We start from the raw sequence: 15,485 nt of genomic DNA, 5'->3' as shown, positions 1-15,485 counted from the left end.
ATGCTAGGCAAGCGCTCTGTCACCATCCCACTCCTGCAGCTCGAAGAGAATATTCTCCTAAGAAGCCAACTTTTATTTAACTAAGCAGAGTGCTCCAAATCATCGTCACTGAGTTCTTACTTCTATCCCACACATTGCCTATAAGCATGACTATAAAACTTTTAAGTTACTCATACTTACCATTTTCTTAAGCGTAATTTCAACCAAATCTTTGATCCCTTCATCAGGGTCTTCTTCAGAGGGCTGCTTGAGAAGGCTGTTCTTCAGCATGTGGAACATCTCCTCCTTTGAAATGAAGCCGTCCCCATTCAGATCAAACACTTCAAAGCAATCTAAAAAAATTGATATATATATATATATCACATATATAATATATAGTATTGTATTAGATGTTTGTATATTTGAGATTATCACTAGGTGCCATTGTCTCCTGACAAAGCAGTCAGGGTGGAGGCATATCTTATTGTTGCACTACTGGGCTGCAAGCTTGATGCTAGTTGACTTTCATGGGAATGATGGTGTATACTAGGGAAATATCCCCACCCCTCTTTCCATGCTTCTTTAGCAGACTGTGAAAAGAAACTCCTAGGAGCAATGATATGAGCTTTGCTGACCAGAGACATGGAAAAGCAATTGTGTGTTTACGTTAACTTTATTAAATGAAGTATGACTCCATTAGTTGACAATCATTTAAAAAGTAGAAAATTTAAATTAGGCTTTCTGGTTTAATATTTGTTATTGAGCATTGTAAACTAGAATGTGAATGTATCCATGCATGGTTAGAATGTAGATTACAATCTGTACTGCTTCCTTTCATTCCTTAATGGTTTGATTTTCTTCTTAATTACTATAATCACATTCTTTATCGACTTAATTTGCTCCATAAAAGGCCAGAGAGGATTCACCAACCAACCAACCTACCAGAACCCACTTCACTGGTGGGTTGGAGATGGTGATTTAAAAAGCTTTTGCTATGTTTGTTGTATCGTATAAACTAGCAGTTCATTCGCAGGCTTACATTTCATTTTTTCTTCTAAAGTCCCTCGAAGAAACAGTGATAATCCATGAATCCACTCAGATACACTTACACAGCCATCATTGTCTCTATCAAAACCTCGAAATACTAAAAAAGACACAATGTAACATTAGTGTTGGATGAAATAATATAGTCATATTATATTTAATATTTAAGCTTTTGATATTTAAGGTTCTTAATAAAAATAATTCTGTGTTTTTATTCCTCAGGGCAAGCAATGCTGTTACATTGTAGTTGTGCATCTTAAAAATTATGTAGTATCTCTAGCATGTAAGAAAATTTAGGTAGAAATAGAACACAATGGGGCCTTTTATATGAAGTATGAAAACTAGTTATGTTCTCTTTTTAAACAACAGAAGGAATAGGAGACTCATTCCTTCTCCAAACATTTTGGAAGATTAAAATACATTCAAATGACTTCAGTAGTCAATGATTTAAGGAAGAAATGAAAGTCTTCCTAAAATACAATGAAAATGACCACACAACATACCCAAATTTATGGGACACCATGAAATTATTGTTAAAAGGAAAGTTCATAGCAATAAATTCCTACATAAAAAAGCTGGAAAAAACCCACACTAGTGAGTTGACAGAACACCTGAAAACTCTAGAACAGAAAGATGCAAACTCACCCAGGAGGACTAGACAGTAGGGAATAATCAAATTGAGAACTGAAATCAACAAAATAGAAACAAAGAAAACAATACAAAGAATCAATGAGACAAAGAGTTGGTTCTTCGAGAAAATCAACAAAATAGAAAAACCTTTATCCAAACCAACCAAAAGACAGAGAGAGAATTCAAATTAAATAAATCAGAAATGAAAAGGGGGACATAACAACAGACAAGGAAGAAATTTAGAGAATCATCAGGTCCACTTCGAAAACCTGTACTCCACAAAAACTAAAAAACTTAAAGGAAATGGACAATTTTTTGGATCACTTGCCAAAATTAAATCAAGACCAAATAAGCAAAATAAACAGGCCTATAAATGCCAAAGAAATAGAAGCAGTCATCACAAGTATCATAATAAAAAAAAAAAAGCCCAGGGAGAGATGGTTTCAGGGCAGAATTCTACAAGATTTTCAAAGAAGAACTAATATTAATACTCCTCAAATTGTTCCACAAAATTAAAGCAGAAGGAACATTGTCAAACTCTTTTTATGAGACTACAATTACCCTGATACCCAAAACCACACAAAGACATTACTAAGAAAGAGAATTACAGACCACTCTCCCTCCTGAACATTTATGCAAAATACTCAATGAAATACTGGCAAGCCAAATCTAAAAACACATCAGAAAAGTCATCCATCATGATCAAGTCAGCTTCCTCCCAGCAATGCAGGGATGGTTCAACATACAAAAATCTGTCAATGAAATCCACCATATAAACAAACTGAAAAAAAAAAAACCCTCATCTCATTAGATACTGAAAAAGCCTTTGACAAAATACAACATCCCTTCATGATAAGGTCTTGGAAAGAGCAGGGATATAAAAGGAACATACCTAAACATAATAAAGGCAATATATATCAAACCAACAGCCAACTTCAAACTAAATGAAAAGAAACTCAAAGCGATCCCATTGAAATCAGGAACAAGAAGACTAGGTTGACTACTCTCTCCATATATATTCAACATAGTACTTGAGGTTCTCTCTAGAACAATAAGACAACAAAAGGAAATCATGAGGATACAAATTGGAAAATAAGTCAAACATTCACCATTTGTTGATGATATGACAGTTTACATAATGGGTCCCAAAAATTCTACAAAGGAACTTCTACAACTCATAAACACTTCCAGTAGTGTAGCAGGATACAAGAGTAACTAACTTGAAAAAATCAGCAGCCCTCCTATACAGAGATGATAAATGGGCTGAGAAAGAAATCAGAAAAAACATCACCCTTCACAATAGCCACAAATAATATAAAATATCTTCAAGTAACTCTAACCAAACAACTGGAAAATCTGTATGACAAGAAATTTAAATCTTTGAAGAAAATAATTGAAGAAGACACCAAAAAAAAAAAAAAAAAGGAAAGATCTCCCATGTTCTTGGTTAGGTAGAATTAACATAGTAAAAATGACAATCTTACCAAAATCAATCTATAGACTCAATGCAATGCCCATCAAAATCCCTGCCAAATTTTTCACAGACCTTGAAAGAACAATCAACTTCATATGGAAAACCCAAAAAGTCCAAGATAGGCAAAACAATCCTGTACAATAAAGGAACTTCTGAAGGCATCATAATCCCTGACTTCAAACTCTATGACAGAGCTACAGTACTGAAAACAATCTGGTATTGGCATAAAAACAGACAGGAGGACATTGGTACTAAATCGAAGACACAGATATCAATCCACATACCTATGAACACCTGATTTTTGACAAAATAGGAAAAAATATAAAATGTAAAAAGGAAAGCATATTCAGCAAATGATGCTGGCATAACTGGATATCAACATGTAGAAAAATGAAAATAGATCCGTATCTATCATCATGCACAAAACTCAAGTCCAAATGGAACAAAGACCTCAGCATAAAACCAACCACACTGAACCTCATAGAAGAGAACGTGGGAAGTACACTTGAATGCATCGGCACAGGAGACCACTTCCTAAATACAAAACCCCAGTAGCACAGGCACTGAGAGCAATAATTAGTAAATGGAACCTCCTGAAACTAAAAAGCTTCTGTAAAGCAAAGGACATGGTCAATAAGACAAAACAACAGCCTACATAATGGGAAGATATCTTCACCAACCTCACATGGGACAGAGGGCTGATCTAAATACACAAAGAACTCAAAAAATGGTCATCAAAAGAACAAATAACCCAATAAAAATTGGGGTACAGACCTAAAGAGAGAACTATCAACACAGTAATCTAAAATGGTTGAAAGACTCTTAAGTAAATGCTCAACATCTTTAGCCATCCGAAAAATGCAAATCAAAACAACTCTGAGATTCCATCTTACACCTGTAAGAATGGCCAAGATCAAAAACACTGATGACAACTTATGCTGGAGAGGTTGTGGGGTAAAGGGAACACTTCTGCATTGCTGGTGGGAATGCAAGCTGGTACAGCCCTTTGGACGTCAGTGTGGCAATTTCTCAGAATATCAGGAAACAACTTACCTTAAGACCCAGCAATACCACTTTTGGGTATAGACCCAAAGGATGATCAATCATACCACAAGGACATGTGCTCAATTATATTCACAGCTGCTTTGTTTGTCATAGGCAGAACATGGAAACAACCTAAATGTCCCTCAACTGAAGAATGGATAAGGAAAATGTGGTCCATTTACACAATGGAGTACTACACAGCAAAATGAAATAACGACATCTTGAAATTTGCGGGCAAATGGATGGATCTAGAAAACATCATCTTGAGTGAGGTAATCCAGGCCCAGAAAGACAATTATCATATGTACTCACTCATAAGTGGCTTTTAGACATAAAGCAACAACAAAAAAACTGCCTACAATCACAATCCCAGAGAACCTCGACAACAAAGGAGATATACATGCATCTAATGTACATGAGAAGTAGAGAAAGACAAAGTCTCCTGCGTAATTTGGAAACATGGGAACCATGGGAGAGGGTAGAAGGGGAGGGGAGAGAAAAGGAGGGTAACAGATATATATATATATATATATATATATATATATATATATATATATATATATATATATTTCAATAAAAACAATTATATATATATGCATGTATATATAGGCCACTAAAAATAATACATTCAAATGTAATTGGGAATGTAAAACATGAGATTCCTCCAAAGAGCATGACCTTTGTTAATTACAGTTGAATTTGACAGTTCCCATCATATGTGTATCTTACCTCTGTCCATAATCATGTCATCTGTCATTCCAAATGTCACATGCAGGATGTTCCGAAATGCATTACGATCTAGTCCAATGACTACCCCTGGCCTTTCTGCTACTTCTCCCACCAAGTTATAGAAAAGCGTTATAAGGCAGTTCACTTCAGATTTATTAACTGCAAAAGATCAAAATGGACACATAACAAAAGCACGCTTTAAAATTGTAAGTATTCAAATATTGCATTAATGAGTTTATGTGTTCAAAATCAAAAGCATGTAATGCTTGGTTGCCATTTTCAAGTCTCCTATATTCTGAGCCTTAGAGCTAAAGGAAGATGATGCCGAAGTTATATTATCCACTAACAGAAGGCAAATTACTCATTCTGGAGCCAAATTGAAATAGATCCCATCACAGTTAGAATAAAAGAAGATAGCAGCCGTGTGATCCAAATGACTGTGGTGTCAGAGTCAAGACTTCACGAGTGCAGACAAGAGGGCAAGTCACAGTTGCATTGTTTCAGTCAGCTGGCAACAACCAGCGTTTGATGGTAGTGTTTATGGCAGTTACAAACAAGCCTTTCCCTGGAAATTTAGCCTCCTAAATATCTGTGTAATCATTCTCATTTCAGTTTAGGCTTAATAAATTTATAAGGCAGAACCTTGAAATCAGAGCTATTTTCTAATAAAGGAATTTTAAGCATATTCTACCAACCAGTGTGATTTTTCTCCAAGTTGTGTGAACATTAATGAGAAACTCTTCTGGATTATTTTTGCAAAAAGATTTCTTTTTAATTTAATTCTCTCTCTCTCTCTCTCTCTCTCTCTCTCTCTCTCTCTCTCACACACACACACACACACACACACACACACACACACAAGTAGCAGCAACACAGGCAGCATCATCAACAATAGCAAATAAGACATTTGAAAATATAGTTTACCAAAAGTATGTAAGTGAATTTAAATGTGAAATGTGAGTGGGAGATGTGGAAAGTTTATTTAAAACCGGAAAAAATATAGGTGAATACTTTCATACATAAAAACAATGTCTATGTGTAAGAAAAAGTAGAGAAATTGTACCCTGTCCTACATGCCACAACAGACAGAAGGTGGTTCCTGGTTTTAAGAATCACATTTTAAGAGAAAACTTAAAACTTTGGAAAATGAAAAATTTTCCAAAGTATAAAATAATATAATGATTAAGATTTTTAAATGAGCTGCCAGTTATTGTGAAAACAGCAAGTGACACAGTGTGATCCAATGATCCAGTGATCACATGAGAGAGAGAGAGAGAGAGAGAGAGAGAGAGAGAGAGAGAGAGAGAGAGAGAGGAGAGAGGAGAGAGAGAGAGAGAGAGAGAGAGAGAGAGAGAGAGAGAGAGAGAGAGAGAGAGAGAGGAGAGAGAGAGAGAGAGAGAGAACTGAGAGAGAGAGAGAGGAGAGAGGAGAGAGAGAGAGAAAGAGAGAGAGAGAGAGAGAGACAACTGAGAGCAGGGACTTAGCCAAGTACCTATGTACCAGTGTTCACAGTGACATCATTCAGAAAAGTCCAAAGGAGCAATGTTCAGTGACAGACGAGTGGTTAAGCAAAATGTGGTATAGCCATTCCGTGTAATACTGGCTTTTAAAGGTTATAATACAAGATGCATTGGCTTTAAGTGAAAAACTGAAGGAAGAAAGTATGTCTATGTCCTCATGCTGATGCCACAGTTTGGAAAACATAATGCAAAGGGAACCACTTCTGCCTTTCAATTCACTATCAGACCTGCTTCTCATCTGCAAAATGAATGTCTTTAACAGGCATGCAAGATTCAGAGCTTTAAGCTGACTTTCAAAGAAAAGATACACTTCTGCCCTACACTTTGCACAGAGACAGACCTAGCACAGAGATGTCGAAGCACAGAGATGGACCTAGCACAGAAATGGACCTAACACAGAGATAGGCCTATTACAGAGATGGACCTATCACAGAGATGGATCTAGTATAGACAGGGGCTTAATACAGAGATGGGCTTAGTACAGAGAGAGATGGACCTAGTATAGGGATGGACCTAGCACAGAGATGATGGACATGATACAGAGACAGACCTAGCACAGAGATGTTCAAGCGCAGAGATGGACCTAGCACAGAAATGGACCTAACACAGAGATAGACCTATTACAGAGATGGACCTAGTACAGAGATGGACCTATCACAGCGATGATGAACCTAGCACAGAGATCTGGACCTAGTACAGAGATGACCTAGAACAAAGATGACCTAGAACAGAGAGAGACCTAGTGCAGAGATAGTCCTAGGGATAAAGAATTGTTAGGCCCCAAACAAAATCCCCGAGGTGTCTTTCTGTTTCTTTCCTAAAACTGGGTGAAAGTATATCTCTGTAACAGGGACAACAGACAACTGGGCTTAGGTCCCCTGTTTCACAGATGTGTTTATGTGTATCCTAATCTCAGGTTCTTGGCTTTCTGCAAAGTGAAAGCTGTCCAAAGGTAGGCTGGGAGGAAAGTTAGATAACCCCACCCCCGGACTTGTCCAAGCAGAAAATAAGTCCTTTTTTCCATTACATTTTTTTTTAAATTTCTTTTGAAATACAGGGAAACTGAAGAAGCATGTTTATGGACCTAAGTGGGGATTAACCAGAAGGTAAAATATGGTTCCACTTATATGATGTATCTACTCCTGTCAAATTCATAGTGGGGAATTAGCGTTGAGTTGGTACAGGGTTTACTAGGGAAAAATCAAAGTTCCGGAGATTGCCGATCATAACAGTTGCATGACCTTGTGCATGTACAGGGTCCCCTCCTGTGTGAAGTTGCATCTCACCTATTATAGTGCAAGAAAATGAATGAAATAAAAAAGACAAACTTTTATTACAGGATATTGTGGTAACTATTTTATTGTGTGTAGCTAACCTAACCTACTGTCTAAGTGTGTCTCATTTATAACTTAAAATATGGTAGCTATTTGTGTACAAGGAAAATCACGGGATACATAGTGCTCAATATCTCTAATAGCAGGCATCTTGAACTTCACCTTCAATCCACGGAAAAGAGAACTTAAGTTCTTCTGAACTTAATGCCAAGAACCATACATATAAAACTGTTAAAATGCTAAATCTAAAATATAAAACCACTATATATGAGTGTGAAAAGCTCCAGAAATTCAGAACTATTTGTGGCTGGGGAAGGACTGTGTGAACAACTGCAGATGCTGATGGGCCAGGTTTCTGTCTCAAGACAAAAGTCACTTTAGTGATAGCAGCCTCATCAATGACTGAGATTGAAAGTTTCTTGCTGATGTTTAAAACCTTTTGATTTCTTTGTATGTGAGCACTGCCTCTATATCACTGCTCTCTCCCTGTTCCCCTTACCTCCTCCCTTCTCATGACTTCCACTTCCTTCCAAATTCATGAATTCATGACCTTTTCTTTTTTATTTTTTGCACGCACACACACACATATACACACATATGCATACACAGCCACTGAATACACTTGTGCATGTGTCTAGCGCTGACTTCCTGGGGATTGGAGAACCTATATAGGAAGTGGTTCCTGGTCCCTGGATAAAACTGATTCTTCTTCTCTCAGCAGCTAATGAATACCTGTGTTTTTACTTTTTTAAATCTACGAGTAGGACCCATTTCCTCTGTACACGTTGGCATGTAAACTGATGTTGTCATATGTTGATCTTGTTCACCAAATGATATTGTTGATATTTTATGGCTGCATTTTCCTGGTCATGTCTAAGCGTACTATCCAGTAGCAGGCATTCTGGTCTTCTGTCTCTTCAAAGCTTTCTGCTCCCTCTTCTGTGATTTTCCTTGAGCCTTAAAGTAAGGGTTATGTTGCAGAGTCACTATTTCTTTATATTATTAAAAGTTGATATCAGGGTAACTGTCCAAATCAGGAGCAGAAGGAGAGAGAGAACGAGCAAGGAACTCAGGACCGCAAGGGGTGCACCCACACACTGAGACAATGGGGATGTTCTATTGGGAACTCATCAAGGCCAGCTGGCCTGGGTCTGAAAAAGCCTGGGATAAAACCGGACTCGCTAAACATAGCGGACAATGAGGACTACTGAGAACTCAAGAACAATGGCAATGGGTTTCTGATCCTACTGCACGTACTGGCTTTGTGGGAGCCTATGCAGTTTGGATGCTCACCTTACTAGGCCTGGATGGAGGTGGGGTTTCCTTGGACTTCCCACAGGGCAGGGAACCCTGATTGCTCTTTGGGCTGACGAGGGAGGGGGACTTGATTGGGGGAGGGGGAGGGAATTGGGTGGCGGGGAAGAGATAGAAATCTTTAATAAATAAATAAATTTATAAAAAAAGTTGAGGATCTCTAAAGTAGTCTCCATCAGTTGGAAAAAGAGACTTCTTTAGTGGGGGGAGGGAGAGAGAAAGAGAGAGAGAGAGAGAGAGAGAGAGAGAGAGAGAGAGAGAGAGAGCGCTACATTTATCTGTGGCTCTAAAAGTATTTTGAGTACAGTTAGAAATTATACTGGTTTAGGCAAATGGCAGCTATAAGTTCTCTGGTAGGGCCCATGATTCCCTCCAACCATGGTTAGCTGGCCAGGTTTACAGTACCAGACATGAATTCTCTCCTATTTAGTAGACCATAAGTTGAATTAAAAAGCTGGTGGTTGACTCCAAGATAAAATTGCCACCATTGCAACATTGGGGATTTCATGGAGGTCTGGTCCTTGTCCTGGCTTACAGGGTTTCTGGGTAGGACTACTTATAGCTCCTTTCCTAGTGGCTTACAGATCACTTTTTAAGATGTCTTAAGAGCTAGTCCTCAGGGAGGAAACTTCCAGGTCAACTCCATCTCAATTTCTACAAATTCTATGCCTGAGTGTGTGGTGTCTTCCACAATAGAATCTCACGGTCAAGTTCTAGAAGGCACTTAAAGGCAAAGGCTATATTCCATTCTGTCACGGGAATCTCGCGTATCCCCCAACCAACAACTTGAGGGAAGGTTTTCCATCCCTGCCACTGAATTTTGTGTTAGATAGTGCATGGCTCTTTGGGGTGGGGAAGCACCCTTACCGTATATACCATAACTCATGTGTGCTTGTGTGTGTACATATATAGGTATACATGTATTTATTGAACAGTTAAAGTGTGTTCATAAGACAATGTTTTCCTGTAACTTTTTCAAACATTTTTAGTAGTATTTATCTTTTCTCCCTTCCTTTCCTCCCGTATTACCTTCCTGCCCCCTGAATTCTCCACATATTACATGCAGTCTAGGGAAATCCCATTTGGCTGTTCATCTTTTCAGGGCTGCTACACGGGCCCAGAAGTTCTCATCTGTAGCTGGTGGATTAACTAGCTGCCCACCTAAAACCCTTTCTTCTCTGGTTCAACACAATGTGTCCTTAATTCTCTGTGTCATCATCTGCGATTTAGAGACATTTTAAATCAGCACAATGTCCATGAGCTGTATCTGTTTGAACATACCACTTACTTGTCACTAATAATAACTAAAGTTTCTAGGATTTATATAAGAAATTATTTAAAATCAAAAATCAAGAGTTTTATTTTTCAGACATATTTTTTACCGATCATTTAAAATCTATACTGAAGAGGTTAGGGTTTAGCTCAGTGGTAGATTGCTTGCATAGCTCGCTCAGTCCTCAGTACTGCAAATATAACACAAAAGGAAAACGGCTTATTTTTGAATAGCTCTCAGGGTTTGCTAGTGAAGCATTGTGAACTTACTGAACAGACTCCATCAGCTGAGCACTGTGTGTGCCAGGTATTAATGTGCATTCGTCAGAAATGTTCACACTCGTTTTAGAAACACCAGCTATTCTCCCAGAGATGAAAGCGTTGCAGGAAAACAACAAAAGAATACAATCTCTATTAAATTAATAAACACCCTGACTGGCTGGATTTCTTTTCCTGAGACTTTTTTTTTATACAGTATAACAGTATATCTTAATTTTCAGTTCTGGTACTCCCCCCGTGGCATCATTTCTCACACATCATATCAGGCACCAGTGATGTAAAAGAAACATTTGTGTCTAGCGTCGACCTCTTGGGACTCCATTAGAAGTTCATTTCTACACCTTCGTTCAGCAGACATAGTTTGACTAGGCGGACCTCTCCTGTTTCCTCAAGCGACCAATAGCTTTTCAATCCTCACACAGCTTCTAAGTTTACACACCAGGCAACAGTGCCCTCATCCCAACCACATCCACGCATGGCTTCTTAGGCCTAGAGCAACACTGATTTTCAGCCTGAGTACAGTGCTCTGGTGTCCGGCCCCTCAGAGGATTCCCTTCACCTTTGGACCCCACTCGCAGTTGGAAATGAGTGTCTGAAACTGGGGACAGATTCCTTACTATCTTGAATTTGCTCCGCAATGCAGGTTTCAAACAGAACATTGCTAGAGAGAGCTTCAAGTGTCTTTCTGAAAGGTTTCCGGGACTGGATGACTGTGTTCCCTTATGGAGCTCTTGGTAACTCCCAGAGCCTAGCCCTCACAGGTTCATTTGCTCGAGAGCGAGCTAGAAAGTAAGTGAAGGTGCTATACACTGCTACTTTCTTGTTCTGGAGTTTTTCTAGAACTTTTTCAACCCTTGTAAAACTAAAGTCACATGCCTCCCATCTCACTTCTTTAACATAAAAGCAAATAAAGAGAGTCTTTGAATTTAGCGAGTGTGTCAGGAGCACAGGCAGCATCCACAAGATGTTTGCGATCTAGTTCTAAAGATCCAGGGACTGAGTGAGGAGCTGACGCCCCAGAGAGGGATTGTCTTCCAGATTTCACTTGAGGAGTAGTGTGTGCAGGGGACCTTGTGGTGGAAGCAGGAAGGAGACACTAGGCAGGAAAGAGACCTGGCCGGGAAGTCATGGGTACTCCAGCATTCGGTTCTTACTTACAATGCTTGCAACTTTTGGTTAAGGTGTCCGTCAACTTCTGCAGCTTCTTTCGGTTCATGGCGGGAGTTCATATAATGAGGTCTCAGTGTCATCTGGAGCCTAGAGCCAGGTCCCTCATGAGCTCCAGGCTGAGGCAGCCTAGTGCAGACTCGTGGCTCTGAGCATTTGCATACCTAACAGACAGTGTGGCCATGGCAACGCCTTAGAGGGCCACCAATTGGCTCCTGGGGGCGGGCGCACGACACATAAATGAGGCTCCTGCACACAGAGGAGCCATGACGACGGCTGGGCCTGTGGCTGATTGGCTCCTGCGCTGGAGACTGACTAGTCGGGCCCAGAAAGGCCTGTGACCCCCCCCCCCCCCACACACACACACACACACATAGTCCAAGTTGCAGAGTTCCAACCTGGCGCTTTGCATACTGTGTTGATTGCCAGGTTGGGATTTTTAATTTCCACTTGTCACTCTCTTTTCGTTTCACAGCGCCTCAGGACTGCGGCGTAAATAATCAGAAGTCTAAGAGTAAGGTGTGCACATTATGTAGGAGACATTTTGGGTAATGAGCACAGGAAGAATTGAGGGTCCTCCAGGAGCTCTGTGGAGCGCTAGAGGGAAATAGGTGTGTCATCCCAACAATTGTCAGGTGGTTTCTTGCTTGAGTGTGAGGAGCTAATTCACCACTGAAAGTGAGTTTGAACAATTAGACTTGAACTGTGTTGCTGAGAAAGTAGACACCCCCTCTCCCTGTCCCGCCCAGGGCCTTTTTTATCTCGTTCTCTCTCTTCCCCTCTCCTTCTGCCTCACTCTTTGGAGGATGAGGCTGTCGGTCAAACTTGCAAAATGCCACTGTCAAATTGTAGTTTGTTAATTCAAGTTACATCCTCTTATATGGAGATAGGTTCCCACTTAAGTGTGGGGTTTAACCCAAGCTTGCCTTTTAAATATATTTCCCACTCAAATTGATGCTGGCTCTGTTAAAAAAAAATTTATACATCTGTAGTACTGCAGTACTTTCTGTTTTACTCAGTAACTGATGGGATGCTCTGTTTGATTTTAGACCCAAATGAACGGGCTAGCTCAGCATGAACCTTCGGAGAGCAACGGCTGGGAAATCACAGTAGTTTATTGAAAACATAATGTCCTTTCCAAACTGAAAATAGAAAAATACTGCCAAGAATAAGGAACAACCCAAAATGAAATAGTTCCAGTGTTGAAGTGCCTGGTTTTCTTTTACAGTTTTATTTGTAGAAATAATTACAATGCTGTTTGAAACCAGAACCAGGAACCCCTGGTAACCCCAGGGACTGTGCCTCCCTAAAGAAAACTGAGAACTGTTAACCAATATGAGATGAACACCGATGCCCTCACATCTAGAAGCTGGGAAACTCTGAGATAGCAGAAGCAAACGAGAAGGGCTGGAGATATTGTGACCTTTTGTCCTATAAAACTGTAGAATCTTTCTCTACATTTCGGAGTTGAAGTTGTGAAAGCAAGGGAATGGGTGTGGCTGTCAGTAGTTACTGGCATAATCCACAGGCATCTGAGGTATCTTAGGGAACAGCTTCCGCTGATGGTGAACACATTACAGAGTGTGCCTGGGCGTCATGGAAAGGAGCACACATTGGATGCCTTTTGGAGGCACATTTAGATCAGATAATCACTTATTTCAACCGGAACCATAATGGTCATTTTCCCTAAAAGTGAAAAAAATAATGTAGGATCAACACTAGAGCCTGTTGAGATTAAAAATAGGCAAGTGCTTACAGCAGACAGACATCTCTTATCTACTGAGCAGCACTTGAAAGAAACTGCCTCTGCTTCCTAAAATCCTATTGGGTTAAAAAGATCTGCATCAGTTGTGTGTAGCTTGCTTCTCTGAGGTGTGGAGACAATCAGCAATTCTTTGTCAAGGTAAGTATATATTTATTTGAGGCAGGGCTTGTCAACATATGAATATAATTTAAACCACCCATTACATTTTGTGAAAAAATAAAATCTATACCTTTTACAACACATTGCAGACCTCTAATCATATTTAAGACAAAAATCAAAATTTCTATTTGTAATTTTTAGTTGCTTATGATGAACAGACTCAGAGCTGCCTTCCCCTGGGGCTTCGTAAGAGTAAGTCAATTAAGTGTGAATGCTTAAATTAGATCAAGTCAGCTGATAACACAACAAAAGATTGTGTCTCATTTGTGTTGGACACTGATTTTGCTGTGCACGAAATGATTACGAAACTCTCTAAAATTCAAGAAACTTTGAGATGGATACTTTCTTAAATAAAAAGTATGTTTAAGTGATTATTAATGCTATCTTGTTTCCTTTACTTTGGAGTTACCTTGACTTACTATTCTTTGGAATGTTGCCATGATAAATAGCTTGGACCTTGAATTGATAGAAGTGTTTTTCTTAACAAGGACCTTTTGCGATGAAGGCACTTGGAAGCTCTTTGGGAAGTGACATCAGAGAACTGGTGTCCAGCTATGGTGTATTATAAATATATTACGGAATTGCTTTACTAGAAGAAACAGAGGGCTTGGTTGTCTGCATTATTTAGCTCAATTTTGCTAATTTATTTTATAGAGATAATGGTAAAATTTGGAGTTAAGTTTAGCTAGCTCTTGGAGTTGAGTATCCACTGGCATTTCTGGTCGTTTTGTTTTTTGCTCTGATGCTGTGATGGTAGTCCCTTTTAAAACATTGAACATCAGAACTTCTGGATACATGTCATCTCTGCCCACTAGAAATCACAGTTCTTCATATAGATCCTTTGATATTCCTATGAAATCCTCTTTACTTATCCTCTTGCCAAGGAGCAGTAACTTTCTAACACTGAGCACTAAACTGTAAATTACCCAATGCTCTATATTCTCCATTCCAATATGGAAGTTTATCTTAATCAGTGTCTTTATGTGCACTTGTCTAGCCTTTGTCAATACTTCTGAAGTTTAAAAAGCCCCAGTTTGGGTTTGAATTAACAGAATCCAGAGGGGATAATGTGCAATGAGAGGGAAAAAATGTTGCCTCCTGGTTCTCTGAGGCAGCTGCTTGTGGAGCACTGTAGATGCTGTGGGGGAGCACCTCAGAGGGAAGGATTACTACCTGCAGTGGCGTTCTTAAAGGAGGCAGGGCACTAAGGAAAGTTTTCTTTCAAACTGCCCTTGCCCCAAAGTACACACTGGTATTAATACAGTCAAGAGATTTTTTTCTTTTTTCATAATCAAGTGATCAGTAGGTAAAATTAATGCCTAAGGTTTACCAAGGTAAGATTCTTACAACTTACATGTAACCTAAAACGTTGTAAATAAAGATGCGGTGTGTGGTAAGTAGCTATCAGATGATTAGGTCAGCAGTATGAGTAAAGACACTGGGTTCTCTAAAATTGTAGGAACTCACTTAGGAATCCAACAGGACTGTGAGACTGACATCTACACAGGCTGCACCACAAGCTCCTGTATCAAGACTTATGGTAATTGTGCAATTTCCATAGTTACCAGGGGGACAGTAGGTATTCTCAGTTTCCTGACAGAATTCCGGAACGCTGTAGCCTTGTAGTGAAAACTAGGAAGGTGGTCACACCCCTCCTCTGTATCTTTGTAATACATTTTCCATACTTCCCCAAATTTCATCACTGTCAGGCTTGTAAGTCTTTTTCTGGTCAATCTATAGATACTTAAAGGCTGGTCAGGGCTGGAGAGATGGCT

The 15,485-nt window shown here is 39.4% G+C and overlaps 1 protein-coding gene across 1 annotated transcript in view; it reads right to left on the bottom strand.

Moving 5' to 3' along the window:
* The window catches only part of Clxn (calaxin), a 20,843-nt gene extending 8,897 nt beyond the window's left edge, over window positions 1–11,946 (bottom strand). The window contains exons 1-4 of the mRNA XM_075956210.1: window positions 11,778–11,946; window positions 4,901–5,059; window positions 1,019–1,123; window positions 181–332 (exon numbers count right to left, since the gene is read on the bottom strand). Of these exons, the coding sequence (XP_075812325.1) occupies window positions 181–332; window positions 1,019–1,123; window positions 4,901–5,059; window positions 11,778–11,835 (474 nt within the window). The 5' untranslated portion in view covers window positions 11,836–11,946. The remainder of the gene's footprint in view (window positions 1–180; window positions 333–1,018; window positions 1,124–4,900; window positions 5,060–11,777) is intronic.
* Window positions 11,947–15,485: the final 3,539 nt, after the last annotated feature.

The sequence above is a fragment of the Microtus pennsylvanicus genome, chromosome 1, assembly GCF_037038515.1.
Source record: "Microtus pennsylvanicus isolate mMicPen1 chromosome 1, mMicPen1.hap1, whole genome shotgun sequence".
In the NCBI taxonomy this organism is placed as follows: Eukaryota; Metazoa; Chordata; class Mammalia; order Rodentia; family Cricetidae; genus Microtus; species Microtus pennsylvanicus.
This window is presented reverse-complemented; position numbering and strand designations above follow the sequence as displayed.